The sequence below is a fragment of the Kogia breviceps genome, chromosome 13, assembly GCF_026419965.1.
Source record: "Kogia breviceps isolate mKogBre1 chromosome 13, mKogBre1 haplotype 1, whole genome shotgun sequence".
Taxonomy (NCBI): domain Eukaryota; kingdom Metazoa; phylum Chordata; class Mammalia; order Artiodactyla; family Physeteridae; genus Kogia; species Kogia breviceps.
The window spans coordinates 47,020,071-47,038,998 of record NC_081322.1 but is presented as its reverse complement, the minus strand read 5'-3'; the positions used below and the strand labels follow the sequence as shown (position 1 = coordinate 47,038,998).

The following is an 18,928-nucleotide window of genomic DNA, read 5'->3' as shown; positions in this document are numbered from 1 at the left end:
TTAATTTCCAAAAAATACAAGGAACTATTGATTCTATACGTATAGCCATCTAACTACTTCATCATGTAATTTAATATAGGCATACCCAAGCATTTACAAATTAAAATAGATATTTTAAGGATTACTTTCTTTTACTTGCCCAGATTTCCACAGCTCATGAAAGGCAGAGCTGGAACTCCAGCCCATGCCTTCTGTCCTCCTCTAGTAAGATGGGGTCTGTAGAACACCAATAACAAAAAAGGAATATTATATGTAATGGGTTGAGAACTGTTGATTTAAGGCCTGAAGTGAGGATCATGAATTCTTGTTTCTCCCCTTAGTAACTTAGTCTCCCCTTAGTATTGTTGGGGCACTTCCCCAACAATAGTCCCTACTTTGTGGATGTGGATGATTTAACATTAAATTTGGATGGCCATATGATCTTATTTCTAAGAAAGTGCCTTCTCATTTTATATGTTGGGTAGGGTTGAAGAATAAAATAATGAATGAGTGCACAGGTTCCTGAGTCAGATTACCTGGGTTCAGATTTTGGCTCTATCACTGCTGTGTGACCTTGGATAAACAACTCAATTTCTCTGTGCTTCATTCAATTCCTTCTGAGGTAGAGTCATTAAATGGAGGTGATAATATTACCATCTCACAGGGGTGTTGAGAGGATTAAATGAGATAACACATTTAAGTGTGTAAGCGTCTGGTGTATAGAAGACACAAAATAAATGTAAGCTATGATGAATATATACAGGTATACCTTGGAGATATCGTGGGTTCAGTTCCAGATCACCAAAATAAAGTGAGTATCTCAATAAATTGAGTCACACGAATTTTTTTGCTTCTCGGTGCATACAAAATTATGTTTACACTATACTGTAATCTCTAAGTGTACAATAGCATTATATCTAAAAAAACAATGTACATACCTTAATTTAAAAATACTTTCTTGGGCTTCCCTGGTGGCGCAGTGGTTGAGAGTCCGCCTGCCGATACAAGGGACACGGGTTCGTGGCCCGGTCCGGGAAGATCACACATTCCGCGGAGCGGCTGGGCCTGTGAGCCATGGCCCCGGAGCCTGCGCGTCTGGAGCTTGTGCGGCTGGGCCCGTGAGCCATGGCCGCTGAGCCTGCGCGTCCGGAGCCTGTGCTCCGCAAGGGGAGAGGCCACAACAGTGAGAGGCCCGCGTACCACAAAAACAAAACCCCCAAACTTTCTTGTTTAAAAATGCTAACCATCATCTGAGCCTTCAACGAGTTGTAATTTTTTTGCCAGTGGAGGGTCTTGCCTCAATGCTGACGGCTGCTGACTGATCAACAAGGTGGCTGCTGAAGGCTGGGATGGCTGTGGGCAGTTTCTTAAAGAGATACACCAGTGAAGCCGGCCACACAGATTGACTCTCCCTTTCATGAACAATTTCGTTGTAGCATATGATGCTATCTGATAGTATTTTACTCACAGTAGAACTTCTTTCAGAATTGGAGTCAATCCTCTGAAACTCTGCTGCTGCTTTATCAACTAAGTTTAAAGTCTTTTGTTGTCATTTCAACAATCTTCACAGCACCTTCACCAGAAGTAGATTTGCAAGAATTACCAAAATGTGACAAAGAGACACCAAGTGAGCAAATACTTGTTGGAAAAATGGCGCCTATAGACTTGTTTGACATGGGGTTGCCACAGACCTTCAATTTGTAAATACCATCATAGCCATATTATACATTTTGGTAAAACATGTTTAAAATCTTCATTTAGATCATATCATTAAGTTTCACTAAAATCTATGAGATTGTCACCGGGCTACTGTATATATAGAGTAGATGCTAAAGAAGAAGCCACTATGCAGCCATCCTGTCTAGCTGGGATGAGGAGACTGATCTGCATGAAACAACCAAGACAGTTAAAGACAGAAGATAAATAAGTACAACTGGATGGCAAAAGCAACAAGAGCTATAGAATGGTAAGGCGGTTAAGGAAGGTATAGGAGATGAGAGGAGACAATTTGCCAATTAATACATGTGTGACCTTGGATGAGTTAACTTCTCAGTGATTCCTGGGTCCTTATTTATGAAATTAATTCATTTAAAATGCCTAGTGTAATCTACATGAGGTAGGTTGAATGGAGTTTTAAAGAATGGGCAGGCTGTTATTTGTGGAAAATGATTCTATTGACAGGAATAATCAGAGACAGGGATGTTTCAAGTAGTGGAGATACAAATCTTTAAAAAAAATTGATATGTACCATGAACCCCAAAGTTCATAGCAGCGGCATTTACAATTGCCAAGATATGGAAGCAACCTAAGTGTCCATCAACAGATGACACAGCCATAAAAAAGAACAAAATTTTGCCATTTTCAGCAACATGGATGGACTTGGAGGGCATTATGCTAAGTGAAATAAGTCAGACAGAGAAAGACAAATACTGTATGATATCACTTATATGTGGAATCTAAAAAATATAACAAACTACTGAATATAACAGAAAAGCAGATTCACAGATATAGAGAACAAACTAGTGGTTACCAGTGGGGGTGGGGGTAGGGGAAATATAAAGATGAAGGAGTGGGAGGTACAGACTATTGGGTGTAAGATAGGCTACAGGACGTATTGTACAACACAGGGAATATAGCCAGTATTTTGTAATAACTGTAAATGCAGTGTAACCTTTAAAAATTGTATAAAAAAATTAAAAAATAGTCCAAAAAATTCGGTATATACAACAAGAGCAAAAAGTTCACATGTAGTAGACTTATATAATTTTCTAATTTTCTGTTACAAATAGCAAACTCTTTCTTTCCTGCATGGCAAAGTAACTTTCACTCAGCATTTGCTTCTCTATTGGCTCATGTTATAATCCAAGAGAATTAATCCTTCAACAGTGAAAAGATTCTTTAAGAAAAGAAACAAGGCAGAGTAGTGTCAAAGAAAAACTCAAAGTCACAAAGTCACTTAATTGTAGCACGCCGTTTCCTTGTTTATAAGCAGGATAAATCAATAGATTGATTGCACCCCACAAAGGTAAAAACAGGATTTATTAAAAGAGGAACGAGGAGAGAGAAAAATAATTATAGTCTGGGAAGAGTGAATCTTGTTTGCACTTTTTTTTTTTTAATGGCATAACTGATTAGCTGGCAGCAGTCAACCCTGGACAGTCTGTCCTTGAATATCTTAAGTGTTTATGGACTCTCTGGAAAACCTTTGTGAGCTAAACTATGAAGCTGGATGACAGGCTGTTTCTCTGTAATGTCTGCCTGTATTTTTCCATCAGCACCTCATAATTAGCTGTACAGGTCTGCACTACTTCCTTCACCAGAAGTCTCAATATAACTGCTGATTTTCTCGAAATCCTTTGCCCCTAAATCTTTACTTCTAACTGGAATCTTTTCTGAGTCCTTATTTGAAAGTGATCATAATCTGGGGTGCTTTGTAGTGGAATTTCTATTACAAAGAGTTATCATTTTTCTAATATGAATTTAAGACTTTAGACAAAAATATGCAAATTTAAGTTTTCCTTTTTTTCTTGCATTTTCCTAAGGATTAACACCAGTATTTTCACACTTCAACAAACAGAACAGATAGTAGTGATAACACTATCAAATGAAATGTATGAACGAACTGACCCGAATAAACAAGTTGTCTTACTCAAATACTTTAACATTAACTTTTTAAATGTTACTTAAAATATTTTAATTAAGACAATTAGTAGCTCCGGTGCCTGCAAACAGTTGATCATGGCTTCTGCCCTGCAGTGAAGTATCACAGAAGAAAAATTCGGCAAAATTGCTGGCTTCATGCCCACAGCCGTTATGAAGAAGGAACTCTTCAGATTAAGATTACAGCCCGAAGGTAAGCACTATATAATATGTATACTTTCAGAAATTAAAGTCCCCTTTGATTATGTTTCTTCCAGTAATGCTTAAAGGCTGAGTTTGCACCCTTGCACGTGTGTGCGTCACCTCTAAGTGAGGAAAATACATTTTGCTACTAGCATCAGTTGAAAGTGAAGAGAAAATATTGTCCAGTTGCTTCCAAGGTGTTTGCCAAAGTACATATACTTTAAAATCTGTAAGGCAAATTGAAATAATCCTTTATTATGTCTTCTTAGGATGAGATAAACTTCCCTTTCAGCTGCTCCTAATTTTTAAAAATCATCACATTTAACACAGCAACACTTTTCTTAGAAATCAAAACCTGCTCATCTCAATTATTTGGTAACAGCAATGAAACCGTACGTTAAAGAAGGGCTGCGAGTTGCTGAATCCACTTTACTATACGAGAGGCCCCATGAGCTGACCTGAATAGACAATAACATTTTTTAGCAGTTAAGTATTTTAAAAGACAGTAGGTGCCTTAGAAATTCATTCAGAGCCTTAGAAATCCACATTAACATAGTTCTCACTTGCTCGAGTTTGGTCTTTATCCATTTATGCAAGCCAAATCTTTTTCCAGACTCACAAAATTCATAACATTTTGTAACAAAGAAACACCCTTGACAGACTAGCATAATCATAAGGCGCAACGAACTCTCGCGCGATGTTGAGACGCTACCGCCTTAACGTCACCAGTTGCCATAGCAGCATCCCTCAGAGCTGAAAAGAGGGGTGGTGCGAGGGGCGGAGCGCGGCTTCGGCGGAGGACAACGGACGCTCTCCTCCTGCAGGTCTGACTTCTACCAAAATGAGCGGCCTGGATGAGGGCGACAGCCTCCCTGTCGCTAAAACCTGCGGTCTCGCTACTCCCGACCATGCCCCGGGACATCCGGACCTAAAGCATTGTCAGGGCGAGGAAACCGGGGCCACCCTGGTGATGGCGGACACAGGTGAGGGCGGCTTGGAGACCGCCGCAGAGGGAGGCGCGACCCGGGACCCCGCGGGCTGTGGCCTTGCGCTCCGCATTCGGGTTGCTGGGAGTCGCGGCCGCGTAGCGACCAAAGCGGGCCAGAAAGAGGCTCCTGTTTCCACCGAGGGCCTGGAAGCAGCCTCTGTCTCCATCTCGGTGGCAGCCGACAATAGCCAGGAAAATGGCTGTCAGCGTAGAGAGCTGCGCAGCCCTGCTGTCGAGAAGCCTCTAGAAGCCTGTGGCGCAGGGAGGTTGGGGTCTCAGATGATGCCTGGGGCGAAAGCCAAGGAAATGACGACAAAAAAGTGCGCTGTTTCAGCAGCAGCGGAAAAGGAGGGAGTAGCGGAGGCGGTGGTGGAGGAAAAGAAGGTGATGCAGAAGGAGAAAAAGGTGGTAGGAGGAGCGAAGGAGGAGGCCCGGGCTAGGGCCCCGAAGATCAATAACTGCATGGATTCGCTGGAAGCCATCGATCAGGAGCTGTCAAATGTAAATGCCCAGGCTGACAGGGCCTTCCTTCAGCTGGAGCGCAAGTTTGGCCGTATGCGAAGGCTCCATATGCAGCGCAGAAGTTTCATCATCCAAAATATCCCAGGTTTCTGGGTCACTGCCTTTCGCAACCATCCCCAGCTGTCACCTATGATCAGTGGCCAAGATGAAGACATGATGAGGTACATGATCAATTTGGAAGTGGAGGAGCTTAAACACCCCAGAGCAGGCTGCAAATTCAAGTTCATCTTTCAGAGCAACCCCTACTTCCGAAATGAGGGGCTTGTCAAGGAATATGAACGCAGATCCTCTGGCAGGGTGGTGTCTCTTTCCACACCAATCCGCTGGCACCGGGGCCAAGACCCCCAGTCCCATATCCACAGGAACCGGGAAGGCAACACTATTCCCAGTTTCTTCAACTGGTTCTCAGACCACAGCCTCCTAGAATTCGACAGGATTGCAGAGATTATCAAAGCAGAACTGTGGCCCAATCCCCTCCAGTACTACCTGATGGGTGATGGGCCCCGCAGAGGATTTCGAGACCCAGCAAGGCAGCCAGTGGAGAGCTCCAGGACCTTCAGGTTCCAGTCCGGCTAACTCCTGCCCTGTGAGAATCTCCTGCACAAGTTTCCTTACCACCTCCTCTTGGACCTGTGCTTAGCCAACAGCATGCAGTCTTCCATTTACTTTCTCTTCACACTGGATTATTTTGTCCTTTTGTCCTTCTAAATCCTCAAAAATCAGTGGCAAGATAATCGCTTATATGCCTATTCTCTTCTTCCTCTGAGCCTTCCTGCTGTTCTGCATCGTGTTACATGTTCCAGGTGCACGGCCTTCCACTACTTCTATGCCAAGCACATCATACTGTAGATATGCACTCCCTTCTTTTGCATGCCCTTGGCCCTGTCTGATGATAGCCTTCTCCCAGTTTTTAAAGTGGTTGACTACCACAAAGAAGCTTGATATACCTTTGCAAATAATTAGCTGGGCTTCGCTGGCTGTCCTCCTGATACCCATGTACTCTGTGGCAAGATCTTTGAGTTTCACTGCTGCAAGATGAAGCTTATGTAGATGATGCCAGTCATCAACCCAGACTGAACATTCCAGGCTACCAGTAACTGGTTTCCAACTGTCTTCCTGGGTCCATGCCATCCACGCTGCTGGTTATCTGGCAGAATAGGCAGCTGGCTGGTGGGTGGCTACTAGGCATGAGGTAACAGATGACAGGTGTTCTATGTTATCATGTTGGTCTTATGCCTTTGGGCACCCTGCATTGTGATCACATACTGGTGAGTATGAAGGCCTGTGATATGGCCCACCCGAACCTGCACTCAGCCTTCTGGATGAGTTTTGCACAGGCACCATTGCCTTCCTCTTCAGGAACTATCTGTAGACTTAAGCTCCTGGGTAGCACACAGGAACTATCCCCTTCCCTGCCCCCCAAATGGTTACCCATAAACCCAATTGGCTGTCAGGCAGGTTGGGCAGTCATAATATCACAGCGTCCAAAGCAAAGCTGGTGGTGGGGTCCCTTCTAGCAGTTAGCCTTCTGGAGCCCTAGTTGACAAACCACCCTTAATCTAGGCAACTTTATTAGGCATCCTCTTCTCAACCCCTCCCGCACCCTTTCTGAACACGACAAAGTTGCCAGGGCGAGGGCACCAACGAAGAGGTCTTTCTGGTCTGTGGCGCCTGTTATGCATGTGTCTCTTTCTCTGTCTCCCTCCCTGCCCCCTGCTTCTTCCTCTCAGCAGCAGTTACAGCTCAGAAACGGAAAACAAAACTGGCAAAGCAGGCATTCTGTTTAATTTGCTCTCCCTTTGATTGTGTCCAGGAGAAAAGTACTGTGCATCAGACTCCAGATCTCTTATTGCTGTCTTCTGCCCTCATGTCTCCACCTCACTTCCTTTAGCAAAGTCTATAAACATTTCAAAGGAAAACCTGTAGGTTAATTGCCTACTTATGGGCATTGTTTTTTTGGGGCCAACTCTGACAACCCCATCCTCTTCCTCATCCATTTACCAAAACCTTCTGTGTGTTTTCTTGAGCTTTAGTGTGAGAAGCTGAGAGGAGAGACAGAAGGGCCTCACAGTAATGGCTTCAAGACAGACCCAGAGCAGGCTGTGATCCAAGGCAATCAAAACTTAGTTTCACTCCACCTAAGCATGGAAATTCTTTTTTGGGCTTTGGACTACTTAGAAATAACCCCAAGGCAGCATTTTGAGGGTCACTCGTGTCCTCTGTACTGTTCTTTAACTGCCCTGATGTCCCACAGCCTGCATCCTACTGCCTGGCCTTCTTGGCTCTCTGTCCTCAGCTTCTGCATTTCCTTCCCTGCTTCTGACCTAACAAATGAGGGAGCGGGCTGCAGTCTGCATTGTGGGAGCTGCCAAGCCTCCCTTCTAGGGGGTAAGGGGTTGTGTGAAAGTCTGCTCCACGGGGCTTGGGATGTCTGGACACAGAGCAGTGGGAAAGGTCTCCTAGGCTGTAGAAACTGAAAGCCCAGAAAACAAATGAGCTTGCTGTGGAGTGGGCTTGAGAAGGTAAACAGAAGAGACTGGAACCCTGTAGGGTCAGGGGTAGGAGGGGAGGCCCCTGAGGTTTTTCCCAGGAGAGGTGGGAGAATGAAAGTGTTGATGTTTAAAGAGGTTGGTGGGAGGAGTTACGTTTTCCTTCAGTTTTTCCTAACTCCTTGAATTTACCAGTAGTTTTTTGTACACAAAAATGCAAGTCTAAATGTATTATTTTAGAATATGTGAACGATTAATGGTGTATGCTCCTTATTTCACTGTGTTTGAGTAAAGTCCTGTTAATTCCTTTCTCCATTTATGCTTTCTGGCAAAATTGACATTTACAGGCATGCTTTTTGCTTGTAATTGAGAATGTGTGCAAAAATATCAGGCTTGTTTCCTGTGCAGTATGAAGACATGTGAATATTCACTAATATATCAGCTTGTTCTGTTCTCTCTTCTTATATAGCTCTATTCTTAGAAATATAATTTGAATGTGATCTTTGAAATTGTGCTGTCTTGTGGAAGTATTCTCAAACGGAAAAACCTAACTGTCGTCTTGATATTTCTTGGCCTAGCAGTAGATATTGTACTTGACATCCTATGTTCCTAACCAGTGTAAGTACTTGTAGAATTGCTCTGTCAAACTACACAAAGATAGTACTTTAGTCTTCTCCTATGTGCTCGAAGGAAAAACAAATCTGTTACTCTGCTGTATTTCTTGTTTTCACTAAAAAATAAAAATAAATAAGGCTTGTCTGTTTTGTCTAGGCTAATAAGTGGTTAGAAAATCATTAAAGTTATCAAGCCGTCACAGTAAGTATCATCCTGAACCTTTAAAAAAAAAAAGGCAGTAGTGCACCTTCCAAGATATTTAGTGTGAAAAATGGTAAATAAGCCCAAATGCATACTCATAAACATATTTCCTATACAGTCAGTGTAGGTTTTGGTAATTGAAACACCATATATTGATTTTTGTCACTCACTTAAAATACTGTTTTCAGTGGAAAACTGTTCTCTATGCCCCATAATAGTTTACTTTATTTATGTTAACTATGTCCCGCCTTGGGCTCATTCTTTGATTTAATGAGTTTAAGATAGATTTTTGGAAGAATTAATCATTGGATATTTAAGTTACTACTTAAATTCTTTTCCTACAACAGTGTGGTGCTCTAAAAAGAAACAAAAACAAGTTATGACAAATATAAAGTCTAGAAACATGATATCAGACATCACAATGTCAGTTACCAGTAATGTTGCTTTTTGGCAGCTATTACATGAAGGTGTGGGAGATACACACTTCTGCGTTCTCTGTAGCAGAGAGGACAGTGAATGCTCCAAGGTCTCCATAAATGAATCACTGAATATTTTTAGCCATCTAAACAAAGATTTGACATAAATGGCCCCAAATTACTGATTTGAATTAGAGATTGTTAATTAAACATACAGTTAAAACAGACTTGCTGACTCTTGGTGCAATATTTATTTGCAAGCTCTATTTGCTGAAGTACAATTTTTCTAGGCCTGGAGAACTTTTAAGTATTAGAGAGCTAAGTTTTCTTTTGCATGTTTTTATACCTATCTTAGTCCTAAATTCCCTATACAATGTTCATTTTACCTTTTCAATTCAGTGATTAATTTCTGCCTTGTTGACCATCTGTTTCAAGCATATCTCTTTATCCTGTTCTGGATATAATCAGAAAATCATTTCTGTTGGTTTATTATCAGCTTTAGTCTAACCAGTAGTACTCATTTTTCTAGTAGGCTGGTGCTACTCGTTTGTTACAGATTAACATGGTTTCTGTTCTGTTTATTCTAATAAAATTAGACTCAGCATTCTCTAGGATTCACTTACCACCTGATTGGTTAACTCATATAGCCCTGCTCCACATTTCTTTGCATTGCCTTTTTGTTTTTCTTCCTCAATTCTAGACCCAAATTATTCTTAAATCAGACCTCCAAACCAGTTAAAGAGTTTCCCTCATCCTTTTCACCAAAGTATTACCATTTTGGTCTGCTTGGGCCATTATTGCCCTATGAGTAATAGTGACATACTTCATAATTTACCTGGCATCCTTTTCTATTTTTCTGGGTATTCAGCTCAGGCCAGACACCCACAAAATCTTCTCTTACCAGGCCCCCTACTCCTCCACATCACTCTTCCTGCTGCTTTTGCTTGTGCTTTACCTCCAGTTGACTCACATTTCCTTAAATCAATTTTCATCATTAAAAACAAACCCCCCATAAATGACCAATATTCCTAATCATTGAGTTCCCAGTCTCATAGAGTCACAGTTTAAGCCTTCAATACCCAATTTTGCGTCAGATACGCATTCCCTGGCTTGACAATCTGAAGAGATCTGAGGTGACAGTAGGTACTTTCATGTTTGTTCTTACGTTACCTTCATAATTCTGACAGTTTTACCGTCCCCTTTTAAACAGTTGAGAAAACAGGCTCAGAAAGTTGAACTAAATTGCCTAAGATGCAAATCACAAATTGTGCTTTCAAGCTAGGGTACCTTCCATTGTATCACAGCCATCTGTACTAAATTTGGCATAAAACAAAACAAAAACCCTATTTATATGAGTATTCAATTGAAGGTTATTCTTAACCCATTCATGATGGTCTTTGAAGGTTTTTTTTTTAATCACTTATTTTAATTAATATAGAATTCCATAGTTACAGATTAAAATACTCCTGAAGTTACATATGGAATCATGATGTTTGCTGCATAAATGAAATTAGCAGTTTGCTCCCTTCATTGAAGGGAGTAAATGTACCAAAAGGACTTTTATGTATTAAAAAATTTTTTTAAAATTGTGTATTTTATTTTATTGTACTTAATTTCTGCTGTTCAGCAAAGTGATTCAGTTATGCATGTACATTCTTTCTAAAAATTCTTTTCCATTATAGTTTATCACAGGATACTGAATATAGTTCCCTGTGCTATACAGTAGGACCTTATTCTTAATCCGTCCTATATATAATAGTTTACATTTGCTAACCCCAACTCCCACTCTATCCCTCCAACACACCTCTGCCCCTTGCCAACCACAGGTCTGTTCTCTGTGAGTCTGTTTCTGTTTTGTAGACAAGTTCATTTGTGTCATATTTTAGATTCCACATATAAGTGGTATCATATGGTAGTTGTCTTTCTCTTTCTGATTTACTTCACTTAGTATGATAATCTCTAGTTGCATCCATGTTGCTGCAAATGGCATTATTTCATTGTTTCTTATGGCTGAGTAGTATTCCATTGTATATGTATATACCCAATCTCCTTTATCCATTTATCTGTCAATTGACATTTAGGTTATTTCCATGTCTTGGCTATTGTAAATAGTGTGGCTGTGAACATAGGGGTGTATGTATCTTTTTGAATTATAGTTTTGTCCAGATGTGTGTCCAGGAGTGGGATTGCTGGATCATATGGTAATTCTAATTTTAGTTTTTTGAGGAACCTCCATACTGTTTTCCATAGTGGCTGCACCAACTTACATGCCCACCAACAGTGTAGGAAGGTTCCCTTTTCTCCACACTCCAGCATTTGTTGTTTGTAAACTTTTTAACAATGCCCATTCTGACCGGTGTGAGATGATACCTCACTGTAGTTTTGCTTTACATTTCTCTAATAATTACTGCCATTGAGAGTTTTTTCACATTCCTGTTGGCCATCTGCATGTCTTCTTTGGAGAAATGTCTATTTAGTTCTGCTGCCCATTTTTTGATTGGGCTTTTCGTTGTTGAGTTGTGTGAGCTGTTTGTATTGGGTTGGCCAAAACGTTTGCTTGGGTTTTTCTGTAAGATGTTACGAACTTTTTGGCCAACCCAATATATTTTGGAAATTAAGTCCTTGTCAGTCTCACCGTCTGCACATATTTTCTCCCATTTCGTAGGTTGTGTTTTGATTGTAGTTTCCTTTGCTGTGCAAAAGCTTGTAAGTTTGATTCTGTCCCTTTATTTTTGCCTTTATTTCCATTGCCTTGGGAGAATGACCAAGAAACATTGGTATGATTTACGTCAGAGAATGTTTTGCCTATGTTCTCTTTTAGGAGTTTTGTGGTGTCATGTCTTATGTTTAAGTATTTGTTATTTTGAGTTATTTTTGGGTATGGTGTGAGGGTGTGTTCTAATTTCACTGATTTACATGTAGCTGTCCAACTTTCCCAACACCCCTTGCTGAAGAGACTGTCTTTTTCCCATTGTATATTCTCACCTCCTTTGTCGAAGACTAATTGACCTTAGGTGTGTGGGTTTATTTCTGGGCTCTCTATTTCTGTTCCATTGATCTGTATGTCTGTTTATGTGCCAATACCACAGTGTTTTGATTACTCTAGCTTTGTAGTACTGTCTGAAGTCTGGGAGGGTTATGCCTCCTGCTTTGTTCTTTTTCCTTGCTTTGGCAACTCTGGGTCTTTTATGGTTCCATAACAATTTTAGGATTATTCTAGTTCTGGGAAAAGTGCCATGGGTAACTTGATAGGAATCACATTAAATCTGTAGATTGCTTTGGGTAGTATGACCCTTTTAACAGTATTAATTCTTCCAATCCAAGATCATGGGATATCTTTCCATTTTGAATCATCTTCAGTTTCCTTTATTAATGTTTTATAGTTCTTAGCATATAAGTCTTTCACTCCCTTGGTCAGGTTTATTCCTAGGTATTTTTTTTTTTGATGCGATTTTAAAGGGGACTGTTTGTTTACAATCCCTTTCTGATATTTCATTCTTAGTGTAAAGAAATGCAACCAATTTCTGTGTTAATCTTGCATCCTGCTACCTTGCTGAATTAGTTTATCAGCTCCTGTAGTTTTTGTGTGGAGTCTTTAGGGTTTCCTATATATAGTATTATGTCATCTGCATGTAAGGACAATTTTACCTTTTCCCTACCAATTTGAATACCTTTTATTTCTTTTTCTTGTCTGACTGCTGTTGCTAGGACTTCCAATACTATGTTGAATAGAAGTGGTGAGAGTGGGCATCCTTGTCTTGTTCCAGATTTTAGTGAGAAGGCTTTCAGCTTTTTACCATTGAGTATTATATTGGCTGTGGGTTTGTCATAAATAGGTTTTATTATGTTGAGATATTTTCCCTCTATACCCACTTTGGTAAGAGTTTTTATCATGAGTGGATGTTGAATTTTATCAAAAGCTTTTTCTGCATCTATTGAGATGATCATGTAGTTTTTGTCTTTTCTTTTGTTGTTGTGGTGTATCACATTGATTGATTTGCGTATGTTGAACCATCCTTGTGACCCTGGGATGAATCCAACTTGGTCGTGGTGTAGGATTCTTTTTCTGTGTTGTTGGATTGGGTATGCTAATATTTTGTTGAGAATTTTTGCATTTATATTCTTCAAAGATATTGGCCTGTAATTTTCTTTTTTGGTAGTGTCTTTGTCTTATTTTGGTATCAGGGCGATGGTGGCTTCATAGGCCTGTATGCTAATATTAAATTTAAGTCCTCTGTCCGTTAACACAATTTTCCTGCTTTCTTATTTCATGTAACTTTATTAAAGAATATTAATAAATATTCTTTATTAAAGAATATACAGCTTTTCTTCTCTAATACCCTCTTTTAAATGTTAAATATACCATTTTTGATGATTATTTTTACTCTTCATATACAATTAGAAACACTTTTTAGAAACAAATAAAAAAATTTTTAAGTCTAATTACAGTCCAACAGAAAAATGTTCATTAGAAGCACTGACTGACTCTGCTAGAAAAGTGGGCGGAAACTTGGATATAAACTCTTAACCATCTTTTTGACAAGATGGAAAAAACTAAAGTCAGATTAGGTGGTAACTTGTTCAGATTTCTTTGGTAGCTACTGGTAAAAGCAGGACTAGAACTTATGACTTGAGTGAATTTTTTTCACTCTTCAGTGGCCAAAAAAATGCAATCAACTTCTTACCTTGGAGTTCACATTTTTCATATTAACAAGAGCAGTTTATAAGCATTTAAAGATGTATTATTCTTTGCCATTGACAAAATAAACATGCATAAGGAAAAACAGCTTTATTTTTAAAAGAAATCAAATGTCTACTGAAAGTATACATGAAACAGCATCTTTTACTTAAGCCCTAAGCTTGATTATGTATGCTCTTTATTATATTCCAATAAGATTTTGGAATTCAATTTCAAAGACAATCACATTTATTAGTAGATATTGAAGAAAGCTACTGACTTTGAGGAAAAAAAAATCAGTAACTGTTTACCTACCCTGAGATACTTATCCCCACAATATATTTGGGATTATTTGAGCACTTAAAAATTTAACAAAATACTTATCTTTTCATTGCATCCATCAATACGTTAAATTCTCTGCTACAATCCAAGTAAAATGATGGTGACCAGTGTTTTCTGATATGTCCATGATGGACAGGGTAAAATTATAAAGAGTAGCCAAGAATTTATAGTGTAAACATTATCTGGGTCCAAACATCTTGCAACAAACAGCTTCTAATATGACTATACATTAGCACATCGAACACAATAATCCTGGATTGTAGTATAACTATAAAACCTCTGAAAGCAATTTTTCTCAACCTCTCTTTTCGTTATCACCCGCCCCCGCCCTAGGAGAAAAATATTTAATTAATAAATTTAACGTTAAATTACATTTCTCCCTAATGAGAGAAATTAATACTAAGGAATAAGATTTTATTGAGTAGGGTTGAGATATGGAGGACCCATAATCCATTGTGTTATACTAAGATTTCTTTCACCCCAAGAACCAATTTTTGCCCCACTGAGAATACATGCCTTAGAGTGAAGTAAACAGCCTTTAACATTATTAGGGAGGAAAAAAACCCTAATGGGTAACATTGGAGGCTGAAATTGTTGGCTTCTCTATCATCCCTGTCCCATTATGGCTGTGTGGTCTCAGAAGACATCATGTCTACTTCCTTACTTTGGTAACCACAAAAATAGCATAGTTAAAATAATTTAATCTTACTAGACTTGGTGTTCTGAACTATAAGTTGAAACAACAGGTGTGGATCAATTATTCTCAATTCTGGCTGCATTTTCCTGGGACATATTAAAGACATCAATGCTCATCTGTACCCCCAGACCAATTAAACCAATGTCTGGAGGTTATAGTCTAGTCAATGGTTCTTAAACTTCAGTGTGAATCACACTATAATTAAGCACAGATTGCTGGGTCCCATTCCCAGAGTTTCTGATTCTGTATGCCTGGGATGGGGCCTGTAAATCTGCATTTCTATCAGGTTTGCAGGTGCTGCTATGCTAGCGGTTTGGGGAACACACTTTGAGAACCACTGGCCTAGGCAAATGTGTAAATATGCATGTGTATGTATATATGCATATGTGTATATATATCCCCAGGTGATTCTAATCTCAGAACTGCTAGTACAGAAAATATTAGTAAGATTCTTTTCAGTTCTAAGATATTGAGATTTTAACATAATGAGAGTTGTTGGGTATCAAGATGATCTCTATAGAAAGGAGACCTATGGAAAGACATACCAATTTCTTGGTCACTTCATTAACAATTTGTTTCTATAAAGCATTTTACAGTAGTTTTTGAAAATTAACATTTTTACAGTACATTTGCTGTATATATGGTTCTTCACTTCATTTTTCAGTAAACATAGTTTATTTGGTTGTCAGTTTCCCATCATTTGATAAGACCAGTGGAGGGTTTGGATAATAGCCTGCTGTTTTTGAATTGTTTGAAGAGAAACTCGTAAATTTGTAGTCCAGGGGTAATTCTGGGGGAAAAAAAAAAAAGATTCTGCAGATTTCAAAAGAACTTTCATAAATATAAACAAATCGAAATTGGATAGTCATTGATAATAAAAACATTTTTAGTTTCATAATTTTAATATTTCTTTTGTTACCTGGATAGGTTACATTATGTAACTGGTAAATGAGAACTAATAATCTTTATAGCCCTTAGTAATAGTTACTATGAATAATCTTTGAATGCTTAGCTAAATAAGAATTCTAATATGCACAATATGGCAACTTTTTCCATACGATAAGCATCACACACACACGCACACACACACAGCCACAAGAGGGGGGAGAGAACATAAAATTCATACTTTATTGATGGTGGGACATTGTGACATCTTCAATATAAGTATCTCAAAAGCTAGCCTTCAGATATTTTCTTCCCAAGCTTCTTCAAAGAACCATTACCAGAAATATTACAAGTGAAACATTATATGTCATGTAATGATAGTCATTCCACATGCAGATACTGGGTAGTCATCCTTATTTCACAAATTTCACAAGTAAAACATTATTTTGTAGTACTCAGTATTTTGAAAATGATACTAACATAAAAATTATACTTTATATTAAATGCCAGTGAGAGTTATTAAGACCCAAATAGTTAATCGTTTTGAGGAGAAAACTAGTGCTAAAGATTGAGCAGAAGGAACACTGCCTTTCCGAGGCCAGAGAAAGCTAAGATTACTATAAACAGGAAAACATTTGTATTAGTGAATGTCACTGGTCTTCACTGCTTCAAATTAGCTGGAGCATATTTTGAGCCATTAAAAAGGCTCATTAAAAGGCATTGGGGCTTCCCTGGTGGCGTAGTGATTGAGAGTCCGCCTGCCGATGCAGGGGATACGGGTTCGTGCCCTGGTCTGGGAAGATCCCACATGCCGCGGAGCGGCTGGGCCTCTGAGCCATGGCCGCTGAGCCTGCGCGTCTGGAGCCTGTGCTCCGCAACGGGAGAGGCCACAACAGTGGGAGGCCCGCGTACCGCAAAAAAAAAAAAAAAAAAAAAAAAAAAAAAAAAAAAAAAAAAAAAGAAAAAAAAAAAGAAAAAAATAAAGGCATTGGAAAGTACATTGATAAAACTGATTTTCTAAAATAGTGCATCTGAGGTCCTGGATTTCTTATAAGCCACAAAAATGATACGGCTGCGAGCTGACCCAGCCACCTCTTTCTCTGTCTTTCCTATACAGTTCCTAAAGTAAATGTTTTAAAAGCTGTTATAAGGTTAAAATGATTACATTATCAAAATTATAAACCAACCATCATGGTAATGTATATTGCAAACTTTTATAACATCTATAAAAATACCTTCTAAGCATTTAAATGTCAATGAGAGAACCACATCTAACAGAATATTGACGAATAAAGAAACATTACATGAATACAAAAAAGGTTTTAAGAGACAAAGGGGGAGTATCAGGTTTGTTTTTCACTTCCTATATCATTTAAAACAAAAATTGTATTCTCTCTCCCAGGTAGCAGAAAAAGTCTACTAAGGTTAAGAAATCTGGGTATGGAATAGCCAAACTGAGATCAGATTACTATTGTGTTAAAACAAGTACGTCCAGGGTTTCCCTGGTGGCGCAGTGGTTGAGAATCCGCCTGCTGATGCAGGGGACGCGGGTTCGTGCCCCGGTCTGGGAGGATCCCGCATGCCGTGGAGCGGCTGGGCCCGTGAGCCATGGCCGCTGAGCCTGCGCGTCCGGAGCCTATGCTCCGCATACCACAAAAGGAAAAAAAAAAAAAAAAAAAACAAGTACGTCCAGATTGGGGATTCAACGAGAGGGAGACATTTGCATGTCTTAGAAAAGTCATTGTTGGGTGCTTTTTGGAAGAAAAGAGACTGGTAGACAAAGAACCAAATTCTTGTTTACCACAATGATGTTCTATTAAACTCTGTGTACTGAATACACCATAATATCAACCACATTATCTAATAAATGAAGTGAACCAAAATGAACAAATATTCTTAAACAGTAAGTTCAATGTAAAACAACACAGACAGAAACAGAACAACTCTCAGGACTTTTAAAGATACTGGCAGGATAACATTTATGTAAAGATCCTATCTTCAACATGTCTAAAGCCATGACCATCACACCATTTTTCTTTCAGCCATTTTTCTTACTTGGAGGTCAATTACACAGTACTATCCAAATTTACTGAATATGTTAGTGAAATAACACATTTCAAATTCTGTGTGGGATATAATTTCCTTATGAGAATGTGATCATAAGCAATGAGTGCTAAGTTAAAGAGAGACTAACACTTTGCTTTTTGAGGCAATGTCTTGGACATCAAAATCGACAATCAAATATAACTTACCAACTCTCTAATTCTCCCCCCCACCCCAAATCGACTTCTTTAGCTTTGTCTGACTACTGGTGAGTCGAAGTATTTTGTCCTAAGAAAAGTTAGAAGACAAAGGCTCTGCCAAATTCTTTTCCAGGGTGCTGAGGAAGGAAGCTCTTGGAAAGTGAAAATGGGAGCCACACTGATGTTACTACTGCTTCCTTAAGGAGAAGTGATTACCCCACAAGACAGGGGATTATTTTCCCATTTTTTGAGAAATATTTAAATCCTGGAATAATGGAGAGTCACTTTTCCTTGACTCTCTTACTATTTCACAACCATATCCCACTGAACAGTTTCTATCCAGGTACTTTAGAATAATTCAGTGACTTCCATTATCACACAACCCTACTCTCTCTATAAATTTTTTTTTTTTTTTTTGGTGATACGCGGGCCTCTCACTGTTGTGGCCTCTCCCGTTGCGGAGCACAGGCTCCGGACGCGCAGGCCCAGCGGCCATGGCTCACGGGCCCAGCCACTCCGCGGCACGTGGGATCTTCCCGGACCGGGGCACGAACCCGTGTCCCCTGCATCGGCAGGCGGACTCTCAACCACTGCGCCACCAGGGAAGCCCTCTCTATAAATTTGAGTCACTTTGAAGGAAAGAAAGAGTGAAATATAAAAAATTGAAAATAATAGTTTAGTCCTGGGCCAGTCCCTCCCTTCAAGTTACAGGGTCCATTTCTTTAATAGGAAAATTCTATGTGAAAGGAAGAAATATATTCTTTAATTTTATGTATGTAAGCATGGAAACGAAAAAAAAAATCAGTCTTTTGAAACTGGTGAGAATGAGATATTATTTCAGTGAGTAAGATATATTGACATATTGGATTTGTACATTGGCATAGAGGATGGACCTTTTGGAAGGTCACACATATCTTAGGGTCATCATCATCATCATCCTACCAATAAATATCATATAAATATCTTACTTTACTTTCTCTCATATCCACCCTGTGAGGGTGGTATACCCAGTTTAAGGAAGAAGAATCTG

The 18,928-nt window shown here is 39.3% G+C and overlaps 2 protein-coding genes across 3 annotated transcripts in view; one reads left to right on the top strand and one right to left on the bottom strand.

Annotated features, from left to right (window-relative positions):
- The first annotated feature begins 4,551 nt into the window (after window positions 1-4,551).
- Window positions 4,552-8,580, top strand: TSPYL4 (TSPY like 4). The gene has a single exon (XM_059082920.2). It carries the CDS (start codon window positions 4,664-4,666, stop codon window positions 5,906-5,908), a length of 1,245 nt encoding a protein of 414 aa, XP_058938903.1. The 5' UTR covers window positions 4,552-4,663; the 3' UTR covers window positions 5,909-8,580.
- Window positions 8,581-13,322: 4,742 nt separating this feature from the next.
- Window positions 13,323-18,928, bottom strand: part of NT5DC1 (5'-nucleotidase domain containing 1) — an 88,225-nt gene continuing 82,619 nt past the window's right edge. For both annotated transcript variants that reach the window (XM_059082915.2, XM_059082916.2), the window contains exon 12: window positions 13,323-15,560. In XM_059082915.2, coding sequence (XP_058938898.1) covers window positions 15,445-15,560 — 116 coding nt within the window. In that variant the 3' untranslated portion in view covers window positions 13,323-15,444. The remainder of the gene's footprint in view (window positions 15,561-18,928) is intronic.